Source organism: Anomaloglossus baeobatrachus, chromosome 2, assembly GCF_048569485.1.
Source record: "Anomaloglossus baeobatrachus isolate aAnoBae1 chromosome 2, aAnoBae1.hap1, whole genome shotgun sequence".
NCBI classification, from domain to species: domain Eukaryota; kingdom Metazoa; phylum Chordata; class Amphibia; order Anura; family Aromobatidae; genus Anomaloglossus; species Anomaloglossus baeobatrachus.
The window spans coordinates 36,408,768-36,423,458 of record NC_134354.1 but is presented as its reverse complement, the minus strand read 5'-3'; the positions used below and the strand labels follow the sequence as shown (position 1 = coordinate 36,423,458).

The window sequence follows — 14,691 nt, the reverse complement described above, 5'->3', positions numbered from 1 at the left end:
GCTGGAGTGGGGGCTTTGCAGAGAATGAACCCCAGGGAGAATATACAAAGGTCCACAACCGGAGACCGGCTGTGGCTTACCAGACCGCTGAGCGCGGTGTTGTGTGCCCTCCAGATCCCGAAGCCCGGTCCCCCAGTCGCAGCACCTCAGCAGAGATGCAGGATGTCCCAGAGGAGAGTGAACTCTGCCTGAGAAGAGGGCGTTCCTATAAAAGAGCGGGAACTGGAGGGCTATAGAGACCTGCAGGGAAGGAGGGACGCCCCAGCAGTGGGGAGTGTCCCTCCCCTGTGTAGAATGGCCGCCGGGAGGAGCCGAACCTGTCCCTCTGCATGAGTGACATGCGAGGGCAGGAAAATGAAACTAGGCCTCCGGCGAAGCCGGGGCCTAAATTTAAGCGGCGAGGCCGACAAGCAGGCACCATCGGCAGGCAAAAGCTAGAGAACTCGCCGGAAAAGTTAAAACAATCACATACAGCATACTCTCCCCTTTCAATAAAGAACCGGGACCCCCAACATAAACGTTTCAGGTACTTAGCTGCTGAGACGCAGGGCCATGTTCCTGGGGATGAGTGCTCCGGTCCAACAGAATCCTCAAGGGGCTGTGGATGGAGACCGGACTCCTGCCAGGCAAGGAGACCGTGCTGGCTCCCACTTCAAGCCAGAGCCCAGAAGGGATGGTGAAAGAGCGCGGCATGTAAGGCTGCAGCCTTGTAAATCAACCTTAACAACACCGCCGACACAGTGGGGTGAGAAGGGACATGCCGGGAGTCCAGACATGGACCCGCTTTTCTTCAAACTCTTTCCAAAAGTCAAACAAATCAGATGAGAATGCATGTGTGGATGTATGCCTCCTGACACAAAGCAATAAAACTGGCTAGGACTGGCTACCAGGGGGTGTATAAGCTCAGAGGGAGGAGCTACACTTTTAAGTGTAGTACTTTGTGTGTCCTCCGGAGGCAGAAGCTAAACACCCATGGTCTGGGTCTCCCAAAGGAACGATAAAGAAATGTTACTTTAGCCATAAAAATTAGTATTTTCACAAGGGTATCAGGAAAAATGCATCATAAAATGTATCGAGCATTTTCTCCTGAGTACGCAGATACCTCATATGTGGTGGAAATCAAATGTTTGGGTACACGGCAGGACTCGGAAGGCAAGGAGCGCCATTTGAATTTTTTGAGTGCAAAATTAGCTGCACTCATTAGCGGACGCCATGTCGGTTTTGAAGACTCCCTGAGGTGCCTAAACAATGGAGCTCCCCCATAAGTGACCCCATTTTGGAAACTAGACCCCTCAAATATTTTTTCTAGATGTTTGATGTGCACTTTAAACCCCTGGGGGCTTCACAGAAGTTTATAACGTTGAGCCGTGAAAAGAAACATTTTTATTTTCCACAAAACTGTTGCTTCAACCAGCTAGCTTTTTTATCACAAGGGTATCAGGAAAAAGTGCACCATAAAATGTATTGAGCATTTTCTCCTGAGTACGCAGATACCTCATATGTGGTGGAAATCAAATGTTTGGGCACACGGCAGGACTCGGAAGGCAAGAAGCGCCATTTCACAGCAAAATTGGTTGGAATTATTAGCGGACGCCATGTTGCATTTGGAGACCCCCCTGAAGTGCCTAAACAATGGAGCTCCCCCACAATTGACCCCATTTTGGAAACTAGACCCCCCCCCCATACAAAAAAAATTAGTTTGGCGAAATAAAAAATACAGACATCAGTAAAAAAAAAAAATATGAGCGCCTGCCACTAAGACCAGTGCCAAACGTGAGAGCAATGCACGAGTCTCGCATCGCATCATCCACTCCAGTCTGGAAGCGAGCAACTGCGCTGGATAATGCGATGCGAGAGGGCGGGGCGGCAGATGAGAAAGGGCGCAGCGGATGGAAGATGGGAAAGGGCGCAGCGGATGGAGGAGCGGCAGAGGATGGGAAATGGCGCAGCGGATGGAGGAGCGGCGGAGGATGGGGGGGAGGGAGGTGAGATGGAGATACCTACCTTACAGGATGGATCTAGGCAGCAGGATCACAGCAGACAGAAGAGGCAGCAGATGAAGGAGGCAACAGATTGAGGAGTGTGAGAGGGGGCAGTAGATGAAGAGGATGGGAGAGAGCAGATCAGGGAGGGGGGCAGAGTCTGATGGGAGAGAGAGATGGCACATGGAGGAGGGGGGGCCCCCAGAACATGGAGGGAAGACTGTGGCTTGCAGCACATGTGGGGGGAGGGTGGCTTGCAGCACATGGAGGGGGAGGAGGTGTAGTGGCGATGGAGAAGGGGCAGCCGATGAAGGAGGCGGCCAATCGGGAACAGTGGGGGCCGATTCGGAGGCAGCAGCGGCTGAAAAAGGTGGGTGCGACAGCGGCGGGGACAGTGGCGGCGGGGAAAGTGGCGAGCGTTGCGGCGGGGACAGTGGCGGCGGGGACAGTGGCGAGCGTTGCGGCGGGGACAGTGGCGAACATGGCGGCGGGGACAGTGGCGGGCGGGGCGATCGGGGACAGCGGTGGATTGGGAGCAGCGGCGGGGCGATCGGAGACAGCGGCGGGGCTGGCGGTGGCGATCGGAGCCGTGGTGGGCGGGGCGATCGGAGACAGCGGCGGGGCTGGGGCTGGCGGGCGGGGCGATCGGAGACAGCGGCGGCGCTGGCGGGCGAGGCGATCGGAGACAGCGGCGGGGCTGGCGCTGGCGGGCGGGGCGATCGGAGACAGCGGCGGGGCTGACGCTGGCGGGCGGGGCGATCGGAGACAGCGGCGGGGCTAGCGCTGGCGGGCGGGGCGATCGGAGACAGCGGCGGGGCTGGCGGTGGCGATCGGAGCCGCGGCGGGGCTGGCGGTGGCGGGCGGGGCGATCGGAGACAGCGGCGGGGCTGGCGGGCGGGGCGATCGGAGACAGCGGCGGGGCTGGGGCTGGCGGGCGGGGCTGGGGCTGGCGGGAGGGGCGATCGGAGACAGCGGCGGGGCTGGCGGTGGCGATCGGGGCGGGCGGGGCGATCGGAGACAGGGGCGGGCGGGGCGATCGGAGACAGCGGCGGGGCTGGCGCTGGCGGGCGGGGCGAACTGAGACAGCGGCGGGGCTGGCGGTGGCGATCGGAGCCGCGGCGGGGCTGGCGGTGGCGGGCGGGTCGATCGGAGACAGCGGCGGGTCGATCGGAGACAGCGGCGGGGCTGGGGCTGGCGGGCGGGCGGGCGATCGGAGACAGCGGCGGGGCTGGGGCTGGCGGGCGGGGCGATCGGAGACAGCGGCGGGGCTGGCGATCGGAGACAGCGGCGGGGCTGGCGGTGGCGGGCGGGGCGATAGGAGACAGCGGTGGGGCTGGCAGGGCGATTGGGGACAGGGGCAGGCGGCGGGGGCAGCAACTTACCGATGGGCACCCGCAGAGACCGCTCTCCTCGGCTTTCAGGGACAGACACAGGTCACCGGCACCAGATCCACGGTGATTGGAGAGATCGGTCACAAGACCGGTCTCTCCAATCAGAGCTGGGGGCGGGTGAAGCACCGATCATCCAGCTGCAGCCAATGGTTTTGATCCAGCGCCATATCTCTTCTTGTGATCACCGTCCTCCATTCTTCCTTCATGTTGATGACGCGTCCTACGTCATCCACAAGGTGTCCTCCTGATCAGGCGCGCTTCTCTGCACTGTAATACGCATGAGTGGGGAAGGGTCAAAGAGCACTAGCGCATGCGCACTACAATGCTCAGCAGGGCAGAGAGAAGTGTGCCTACTTAGGAGGATTCTGGGCCTGACGTTGGGCAAGTGATGAGCGGGCACTACCATGCTCGGATGCTCAGTATTCGTAACCAGTGATGAGCGGGCACTACCATGCTCAGGTGCTCTGTACTCGTAACTAGTGATGAGTGAGCACTACCATGCTCAGGTGCTCAGTACTCATAACTAGTGATGAGCGGGCACTACCATGCTCGGGTGCTCAGTACTCGTAACTAGTGATGAGCGGGCACTATCATGCTCGGGTGCTCAGTACTCGTAACTAGTGATGAGCGGGCACTAACATGCTTGGGGGCTCTGTACTCGCACCGAGCAGTTGGAGACTCAGATGGGCTCGAGTACAGAGTATAATGGAAGTCAGTGGGAAACTTGAGCAGTTTTCGGTAGATTCTACATCCTGCATTGTTTTTACCTGTCCATAAGTGATCTCCTCTGTAGTAAATGCAGTGTATACTGGTTACTCTAACACTCGTCTATAATGGGGCCTTTTCTCTTTTTTAGGTCAGAAAATCGGTATATTTAATGAGCATAAGAGTTATGTGCAGGGGGTGACCTGGGACCCTCTAGGCCAGTACATCGCGACACTAAGCTGTGACCGGTGAGCCTTGCTGTGTACTGTGATGTGTCACTTACTATGTAGGACTATATATGTACCACAGTATATACATGGCTGAGAGCCGAAGAGCTGATCACATTATATCAAGCGAAGATACCTACATGAAACGTTTGCACTAAAGACCAAAATCAATATAACAATTTTTCTTTATTGAATGAAATAAAATACAAGAAAAAATAAACGTATATCGCGAATGGCCACAAGATGGCACTGCTCACAAGACACAGGGATGAAGATTGCTATTGCAAATGACCTGACCTGTATTACCAAAAGTATTGTCAATAAAGTGACCTGTGCAAAGTATCAAAGGCAATACTGCATAAAAAAGGGGTAGTGATTAACAAAATGAGTATAATAATAACACCATCTTTAACATAAGGTAAATAGCAGCAATAATTGATGAAGTGTAGAGGAGCGTATGGTAATATCAGTTACTTCCAAAAAGATGATCCGGTATATTTTAGTAACAGTCACTATAGCAGCAGCTATAGAGTAGAGAAAAATAGTAGCAAAGGTTAACCAGGTGCTAGATGCTAAAGATAATACAGCAAATTGCTGGCAATAACGTGCTAGGGTATATATCATTGGTAGCAGTGAAAGTTGATAAGTGCCTAAATCCTGCTGATTTTTGTACATGTGCCCACGGGAGAACGTAACTGTGGATGTATCCGCAGGTACGGCTGCAGGCTTCCCGCAGCTGCCCGCCGGCATCCGCTGCTATTTTTAGCTACAGGATTCCAGCGATATAGCTGCGGTAAACCTGCGGACTTTCATGCGAATTACCTGCGGACGTCCCGGCCTCTATCTCCATAGCGGAGGGCCGGGATTTCCGCAGATAATTCCGCAGTAATAATTGACATGCAGTTACGTCGGCTGTGGGACATCCTCAGGATATTCCGCAGCCGCACCTTCCGCAGCGTGGACACAGACACTCCCCATGTCCCATAGGGTAACATGGGGAGTGTCTGTACATGCTAAAACGTGACGGAAAAATAAAAAAAGTTATGGCTCTCGAAAGAAGGGGAGCAAATAACAAAAATAAAATGGAAAAAAATCAGCCGGGGATGAAGGGGTTAATTTGCATATATATATATATATATATCTATATATATATATATATATATATATATATATATATATATATATATATATATATATATATTATAAAAATTATTTTTATTTTTTTTGCCATTGTTGGTAGAGCTTTGGGTTTACAGATACTTGGCTGATTTATCAATTGTGACTGTTTTTAGAAGATGCAAATATATTCAATTTACCTTTGCAGTAATTTTATGTACACCTGGAATTTTTGTACTTGGCAACTTTTTAGCGGAATGTAAAAGTTTTTGCAATAAGTTGTAAGGATAAAGGCAAAAATTAAAGCATTTTTCATTGTATATGAATTTTGCTTTAAAAAAGTGTACCATTTTGCACAAAAAAAATCAACAAAAAAAAAAACTTTAGGAAAACAAAACTGCAATTGATGAATTGAGCTTTTGTAAAAAGTAAAGACCGCAACCGTCTTGTCTCCACCTGTGCAACAGAAAGATGGCCATAAACAGTAAACTTCGGGGGATGGGGGATCTCTGCATTTTCCTTTTTTTGCAGGACAGTGGTAGTTTTTGAATGACACCATTCGTTTTACTATACAATGTACTGAAAAATTGAAGAAATTCAGAGTGCAGTTAAGTGGTCCCTCGTTAAATGAACCTCCCCGGGAAGCCCTCATACACATTAGCAGGTCTGCGGATCCTGCCAAAATTTCTTATGATAGTTTACAATCAAGAAAACTAACATTTCTGCAAGATTTATCGATCTGTACACAACGTTTATCTGGGATTGTTCTGTGTGCAGAGTGCTGAGAGTCTACAGGACTGAGACCAAGAGAGTCGCCTTCAATGTCAGCAAGATGATGTCTGCTATCCCCACCCCTGAGGGAGAGGTATGCTTCTATTTTTCTTTAACCGCTTAACAACCGTGGGCCATAACTGTTCGCCCTAAGGCATATAGTTGTAATCACCGGCGGCTTCTGCGGGCAGCCAGTGGTGATTCCTGCACGTCAGCTGATTTTAACAGCTGACGGTGTGTCTCACTGGCACGGGTGGATCCGCAATCCACTCGCGCCTGTTAACTCCTTAAATCTCAATGTCAAAATGTGACAGCACGATTTATATCCCTGCCGCGGTAAATCTTCACTTATCCGCACTGTGATGGGATTACTGTGAGCTGTTGGTTGTTATGGTAGCACAGGGTCATGTCATGATTCCTGTAGCTAGCATGAGTCACTTCCTGTATCACCCGGTCGAGTGCTGCCGGTAACGAGGTGAGCATTTCTGGTGATTGTAGCTGTACTCAACAGAAATGAATAAGCGATCAGACTGCTGATCCTTATAGTTCCCTAGGGGGACTAGTAAAATTAAAAAAAAAAGTTTTAAAAGGGTTAAAAAAAAATAAAAAATTTACACACATTTGATATCACCGCATTCAGAAATGCCCGATCTATCAAAATATAAAATCAATTAATCCAATCAGTAAACTGTGTAGCGGCAAAAAAAATTCCAAACGCCAAAATTACGTTTTGTTTTTTTTTTAATCTGCAGAAATTTTGCGCTAAATGCAATAACAGGCGATCAAAGCGGAAAATTGGCCGGGGGTGAAGGGGTTAACAAATGTTTCTTTGTCGCTCCATTGGGAGACCCAGACAATTGGGTGTATAGCTTCTGCCTCCGGAGGCCACACAAAGTATTACACTTAAAAGTGTAAACCCCTCCCCTCTGCCTATACACCCCCCGTGCATCACGGGCTCCTCAGTTTTTATGCTTTGTGTTGAAGGAGGCACACATGCACGCAAGCTCCACAATTTAGTCAGCAGCAGCTGCTGACTATATCGGAATTGGCCGGGGGTGAAGGGGTTAACAAATGTTTTATATTGAACATGTCTTTATGGAGCTATGAAATGAAAAATAATGTTATTGCTCTTAATGGAATAAACATTGGAAAAACTAATAGACCTATAATTCTGGCTCTGACATTTCTTATGGGTTTTCTCACTTGCAGGCTAAAACATACCGGATGTATCACGATGATAGTATGAAATCTTTCTTCAGGAGACTGACCTTTACACCTGATGGTTCCCTACTCCTCACCCCAGGTCTGTTTCTTCAGAGTATTTATGTGGGAAAAATTGTATATACTGTGTCTTATCACCAAATTTTACTAAGCAAGTGGCATACATCAGGAAATAGAACCATTAGACCTGATGTGTCTGGTGTACTTGCTGTGAAAGAACGTGGGATGACTGGTATACAGTGTGTCCACCCATATCCTGTCCACCGTCATTAACTTGAGAACGGCGGCAGCTATAGGTATAGTAAAGTATCCATGCGCTACGCAATGAAACCACCTATAGCGCCACCTGGTGGAAAACAACGGAGTTAGCATTTTTATTTCGAAAACGGAACGAGATAGTGAATTATAAAGTTGTAGGGCATCATCAACTCAATACGAATCGACACCTTGCATACAGAAATGCTATGATATGAAACCCATGACCCCCCCCCCCCGCCAAAACATTGAATGCTGTTAACGCATATGGTGCTCATTTAACTTTAACGTTGATGCTCAAAGTGGCCCTCGTCAGCTGCAATGCACATCTGGCCTCTGCACAGCATACTGTATCTTGCTGCACGTTGTGCAATATGGTAGGTGACACGTTTGCACAAGCATCTGTGATACGTCGCCGTAGGTCCTGCAATGTTGGTGGAGGGGTCGCATACATCTGCTGTTTGATGTGACCTCACAGAAAGAAGTCCAATGAGGTCAGGTCAGGTGAGCGCGGTGAGGTCAGGTCAGGTGAGCGCGGAGGCCACTCTACGCAGCCACCATACCCAATGACTTGTAGGAAGGTCGCCATGAGGTATGGCTTCACGTCCGCAGCCTTGTGAGTTTTACACGTTCTAACCATAGCATTTCTGTATGCAAGGTGTCGATTCGTATTGAATTGATGATACCCTACAACTTTGTAATTCACTTTTTTTTTTCTCTATCTCGTTCCATTTTCGAGATAAAAATGCTAACTCTGTTGTTTTCCACCAGGTGGCGCTATAGGTGGTTTCATTGCGTAGCGCATGACTACTTTACTATACCTAGACACCACTTCTATGCCTATAGCTGCCGCTGTTCTCCAGTTAATGGCGGAGGACAGGATATGGGTGGACACACTGTATAACCCTTTTTAAAGAGTTTAATTCCAGCAAGAGACTGACAGAGCTCGTCTGTGTATTTATGAGCTTAATTCCATCTCCACCCCCGAGCCTGAATTCTCCATCTTTGCTGCTGCTGATGACGCGCCCTAGAGCCTGGGGTACTCTGTTCCGGGTGTTGGATACAGTGGGACAATGTCACTCAGGTGGCCGGTGCCCGGTTCTGTGACCCCGGGTGTAGCTTGAAAAAGAAGGGATATTTACAAGGGAGTATGTACAAAATGTCTGTGACACCACTTGCGGGGCGCGGCTATTTAGGGGAAAGCCGACGCTGCTTAATGTCCTCTGCTGGGGCTGTTGGTGCGGTGCAGCGCATCATAGATGTTGAACCTTCCACAAGTAGGGTTAGGCCCCAGGGGATCAGTGTTAGGGGTGGCAGTTGGTGCTGAGGAAGGTATAGCAATGATTTTTAACAACACGGATTCTGCGGATTAACTGGGTTTTACTCACTGAGTCCTGGTAGCCGCAGCCCGCTTCTTGTTTGTTTCGGGGTCCCGGGTTCCCTTTGTCCCAGTACTGGTGTGGTGCCCCGGTAAAACCTCCTTGTTGCACTTTTTGGTATTCGGGTCCCCGTGGCCTGGAGCAACTTGGGGTCCCTCTCTGTTCTCCTTCTTGTCCTTTTGGGTACGTATAACAGGTAACTTGAACCTCTCTTGGGTTAGACCTTTCTTTCTGTCTCAGTGCCCAGGTTCCCTCTCTGTTACTGTGTCCTGTACCTTCAGTGCTGACGAACCCTGATAGTCTCCGATCACCTGCAGGATTACTGGGTGGGCTTGAAACTTCCGCCCAGACTAGGGTCCTGTGCCCCGTCATGCTTGGTCCCTTAGGGTACTGGTTCTGTTTCCCTTCAGGCGACCGGTCTCCTCCGGACCACACACGCTCCTCTCTCACTCCCGACTCCCTCAGACTCCCTCTACCAACTGACAAACTGGCCACACCCCTCTCTGTGCTTCTGGCTACCGGATTGGGCAGGGCCCAGCCAATGGGCAGCTACCCCTCTAAGCCTGTTGCTAGCCTGTTGCTCAGCCTGGGAAGCGGGCAATTTAAATATATGTAGTGCAGTTGCCAGCATTGGTCTTCCAGGAACACGGTGTAATGCAGTCCTCTGCGGCTCCTGTTACATCAGGAACCCGGGGTAATGCAGTCCTCTGCGGCTCCTGTTACCTCAGGAACCCGGGATAATGCAGTCCTCTGCCGCTCCTGTTACCTCAGGAACCCGGGGGTAATGCAGTCCTCTGTGGCTCCTGTTACCTCAGGAACCCGGGGTAATGCAGTCCTCTGCGGCTCCTGTTACCTCAGGAACACGGGGTAATGCAGTCCTCTGTGGCTCCTGTTACCTCAGGAACCTGGGGTAATGCAGTCCTCTGTGGCTCCTGTTACCTCAGGAACACGGGGTAATGCAGTCCTCTGTGGCTCCTGTTACCTCAGGAACCTGGGGTAATGCAGTCCTCTGTGGCTCCTGTTACCTCAGGAACCCGGGATAATGCAGTCCTCTGCCGCTCCTGTTACCTCAGGAACCCGGGGGTAATGCAGTCCTCTGTGGCTCCTGTTACCTCAGGAACCCGGGGTAATGCAGTCCTCTGCGGCTCCTGTTACCTCAGGAACACGGGGTAATGCAGTCCTCTGTGGCTCCTGTTACCTCAGGAACCTGGGGTAATGCAGTCCTCTGCGGCTCCTGTTACCTCAGGAACCTGGGGTAATGCAGTCCTCTGTGGCTCCTGTTACCTCAGGAACCTGGGGTAATGCAGTCCTCTGCGGCTCCTGTTACCTCAGGAACCCGGGGTAATGCAGTCCTCTGTGGCTCCTGTTACCTCAGGAACACGGGGTAATGCAGTCCTCTGTGGCTCCTGTTACCTCAGGAACCTGGGGTAATGCAGTCCTCTGTGGCTCCTGTTACCTCAGGAACCCGGGGTAATGCAGTCCTCTGCGGCTCCTGTTACCTCAGGAACCTGGGGTAATGCAGTCCTCTGTGGCTCCTGTTACCTCAGGAACCCGGGGTAATGCAGTCCTCTGTGGCTCCTGTTACCTCAGGAACACGGGGTAATGCAGTCCTCTGTGGCTCCTGTTACCTCAGGAACCTGGGGTAATGCAGTCCTCTGTGGCTCCTGTTACCTCAGGAACCCGGGGTAATGCAGTCCTCTGCGGCTCCTGTTACCTCAGGAACCTGGGGTAATGCAGTCCTCTGTGGCTCCTGTTACCTCAGGAACCCGGGGTAATGCAGTCCTCTGTGGCTCCTGTTACCTCAGGAACCCGGGGTAATGCAGTCCTCTGCGGCTCCTGTTACCTCAGGAACCCGGGGTAATGCAGTCCTCTGTGGCTCCTGTTACCTCAGGAACACGGGGTAATGCAGTCCTCTGCGGCTCCTGTTACCTCAGGAACCTGGGGTAATGCAGTCCTCTGTGGCTCCTGTTACCTCAGGAACCCGGGGTAATGCAGTCCTCTGCGGCTCCTGTTACCTCAGGAACCTGGGGTAATGCAGTCCTCTGTGGCTCCTGTTACCTCAGGAACCTGGGGTAATGCAGTCCTCTGTGGCTCCTGTTACCTCAGGAACCTGGGGTAATGCAGTCCTCTGCGGCTCCTGTTACCTCAGGAACCCGGGGTACTGCAGTCCTCTGTGGCTCCTGTTACCTCAGGAACACGGGGTAATGCAGTCCTCTGTGGCTCCTGTTACCTCAGGAACCCGGGGTAATGCAGTCCTCTGCGGCTCCTGTTACCTCAGGAACCCGGGGTAATGCAGTCCTCTGTGGCTCCTGTTACCTCAGGAACACGGGGTAATGCAGTCCTCTGTGGCTCCTGTTACCTCAGGAACCCGGGGTAATGCAGTCCTCTGCGGCTCCTGTTACCTCAGGAACCTGGGGTAATGCAGTCCTCTGTGGCTCCTGTTACCTCAGGAACCCGGGGTAATGCAGTCCTCTGCGGCTCCTGTTACCTCAGGAACCCGGGGTAATGCAGTCCTCTGTGGCTCCTGTTACCTCAGGAACCCGGGGTAATGCAGTCCTCTGCGGCTCCTGTTACCTCAGGAACACGGGGTAATGCAGTCCTCTGTGGCTCCTGTTACCTCAGGAACCTGGGGTAATGCAGTCCTCTGCGGCTCCTGTTACCTCAGGAACCTGGGGTAATGCAGTCCTCTGTGGCTCCTGTTACCTCAGGAACCCGGGGTAATGCAGTCCTCTGCGGCTCCTGTTACCTCAGGAACCTGTGGTAATGCAGTCCTCTGTGGCTCCTGTTACCTCAGGAACCTGGGGTAATGCAGTCCTCTGTGGCTCCTGTTACCTCAGGAACCTGGGGTAATGCAGTCCTCTGCGGTTCCTGTTACCTCAGGAACCCGGGGTAATGCAGTCCTCTGTGGCTCCTGTTACCTCAGGAACACGGGGTAATGCAGTCCTCTGTGGCTCCTGTTACCTCAGGAACCTGGGGTAATGCAGTCCTCTGTGGCTCCTGTTACCTCAGGAACCCGGGGTAATGCAGTCCTCTGCGGCTCCTGTTACCTCAGGAACCTGGGGTAATGCAGTCCTCTGTGGCTCCTGTTACCTCAGGAACCTCGGGTAATGCAGTCCTCTGTGGCTCCTGTTACCTCAGGAACCTGGGTAATGCAGTCCTCTGCGGCTCCTGTTACCTCAGGAACCCGGGGTAATGCAGTCCTCTGTGGCTCCTGTTACCTCAGGAACCCGGGGTAATGCAGTCCTCTGCGGCTCCTGTTACTTCAGGAACCTGGGGTAATGCAGTCCTCTGCGGCTCCTGTTACTTCAGGAACCCGGGGTAATGCAGTCCTCTGCGGCTCCTGTTACTTCAGGAACCCGGGGTAATGCAGTCCTCTGCGGCTCCTGTTACTTCAGGAACCCGGGGTAATGCAGTCCTCTGCGGCTCATGTTACCTCAGGAACCCGGGGTAATGCAGTCCTCTGTGGCTCCTGTTACCTCAGGGGGCTGCACTGATTGTCCAATTTGAGAGCTGCTCCGTTTTCCTTCTCCCTGCTGTTGCTGATTCTCAAATAGCCAGATTTGACAGATCCTCAGTCTTCCTCCTGAATCTCCACCCATCTTGCCTAATTGAGAGCTCCTCAGTGTCCCTCTTCCCTGCTCTTTCTGTGCTCATAGCCAGATTGGCAGTTCCTCCGTGTCCCTCGTCCTCTGATGATGATTTCCCACCCACATAGCCTACTTTATAGCTCCTCAGTGTTCCTCCTCTCTGCTGTTGCTGATTCTGTGCCCACATAGCCAGATTTCAGAGTTCCTCCTCCTGTTGATGCTGCATCTCCACCTACCTTCACAAATTGATATCTCCTCAGTGTTTCTCCTCCTCTGCATCTCCACCCACCTTGCCCATTTTATAGCTCCTCAGTGTCCCTCCTCTCTGCTGCTGTTGCTGATTCTGTGCTCAAATAGCCAGATTGGCAGCTCCTCAGTGTCCCTCCTCTGCTGCTGATTCTGTGCTCACATAGTCAGCTTGGCAGCTCCTCAGTGTCCCTCCTCTGCTGCTGATTCTGTGCTCACATAGTCAGCTTGGCATATCCTCAGTGTCCCTCCTCTGCTGCTGATTCTGTGCTCACATAGTCAGCTTGGCAGCTCCTCAATGTCCCTCCTCTCTGCTGCTGTTGTTTATTCTGTGCTCATATAGCGATTGACAGCTCTTCCTCAGTGTCCCTCCTCCCTGCTGTTGCCGATTCTGTGCTCACATAGCCAGATTGGCAGCTCCTCAGTGTTCCTCTTCCTCTTCTGCTGCTGATTCTGTGCTCACATAGCCAGATTAGCAGCTCCTCAGTGTCCCTCCTCCCTACTGTTGCTGATTCTGTGCTCACATAGCCAGATTAGCAGCTCCTTAGTGTCCCTCCTCCCTGCTGTTGCTGATTCTGTGCTCACATAGCCAGATTAGCAGCTCCTCAGTGTCCCTCCTCCCTGCTGTTGCTGATTCTGTGCTCACATAGCCAGATTAGCAGCTCCTTAGTGTCCCTCCTCCCTGCTGTTGCTGATTCTGTGCTCACATAGCCAGATTAGCAGCTCCTCAGTGTCCCTCCTCCCTGCTGTTGCTGATTCTGTGCTCACATAGCCAGATTGGCAGCTCCCTACTGTTCCTCCTCCCTGCTGTTGCTGAATCTGCACCCACATAGCCTGATTAGCAGCTCCTCACAGACCCTCCTGCTGCTGAAATCCCACACTGCTCAGTACAAGCTGCAGCTGTATATCAGGATTGTTGGTAAAACAATGAATATACTTGGACCCATGAGTTCTTTGTAGCTGGACTCCTAATGTCGGGATCATGCTGCCATCCTGACACGGAGAATCGCAGGTCTAATATCTATTTAATGTCTGCCGTTTGTGAAATCTGGCTACCGACCCTCCTTTGAAAAGGGCTATTGTGATCTTGAGTGATTTTATATGCACACGGCAGGTGATAACTTTTGACTGACCGCTGGGGACCCCCATTTATCCCCACAGTTGGGGTGTCATTTTACCTAGTGTAATGGAGCGATGGTCTTGTTTCCTGTCTCTATTTACAGTCCATCCTACTTTATCTCCTAAATAACCCTAATGTTTGTTGTGTTTCCCAATTTTCAGCCGGATTTGTGGAGGTCGGCGAATCCCTGGTTAACACAACGTACGTGTTCTCTAGGAAGGGTCTGAAGAGGTAAGTGCACGTCTTTAATATTATACCCGTCCACGTACAGCGGAGGGCTAGGGCTTTACCATTCTGGGATCAGTAACCCGCCCTGCTGCCCATGCCTGCCTCTTACCTTTTGATTGGTGCACACTGCAGAAAGCGCATAGCTGCTGCATCTCACCAAAGTTGCCCATACTGCTTGTCTGATAGTTGTCCGCTGATCCATGGCTCTCTCCCGACTCCTCCATACACGGGAACACTGGTCACTGCTCCTGTGCTCACTGACGAGGCCGCTGCCAGAATGATCAAGTTACAAGTCCATTCAGAGACATATTCTGCAAACTATTAAAGGAAATGTTGCACGTTTTAAATATCTGAAAATAAAATACATTAAAGGGAATCTGTTTAGCAGTTTTTCTTCGGCGCTCCATTGGGAGACCCAGACGATTGTTTTTACGATTGGGTGTATAGCTACTGCCTCCGGAGG

General features: G+C 51.7%; 1 protein-coding gene across 1 annotated transcript in view; it reads left to right on the top strand.

The window, feature by feature from the left end:
• CHAF1B (chromatin assembly factor 1 subunit B) overlaps nucleotides 1–14,691 on the top strand; it is a 228,460-nt gene that overhangs the window by 92,326 nt on the left and 121,443 nt on the right. Inside the window, exons 6-9 of the mRNA XM_075332921.1 lie at nucleotides 4,230–4,326; nucleotides 6,199–6,286; nucleotides 7,402–7,495; nucleotides 14,162–14,231. Coding sequence (XP_075189036.1) covers nucleotides 4,230–4,326; nucleotides 6,199–6,286; nucleotides 7,402–7,495; nucleotides 14,162–14,231 — 349 coding nt within the window. The remainder of the gene's footprint in view (nucleotides 1–4,229; nucleotides 4,327–6,198; nucleotides 6,287–7,401; nucleotides 7,496–14,161; nucleotides 14,232–14,691) is intronic.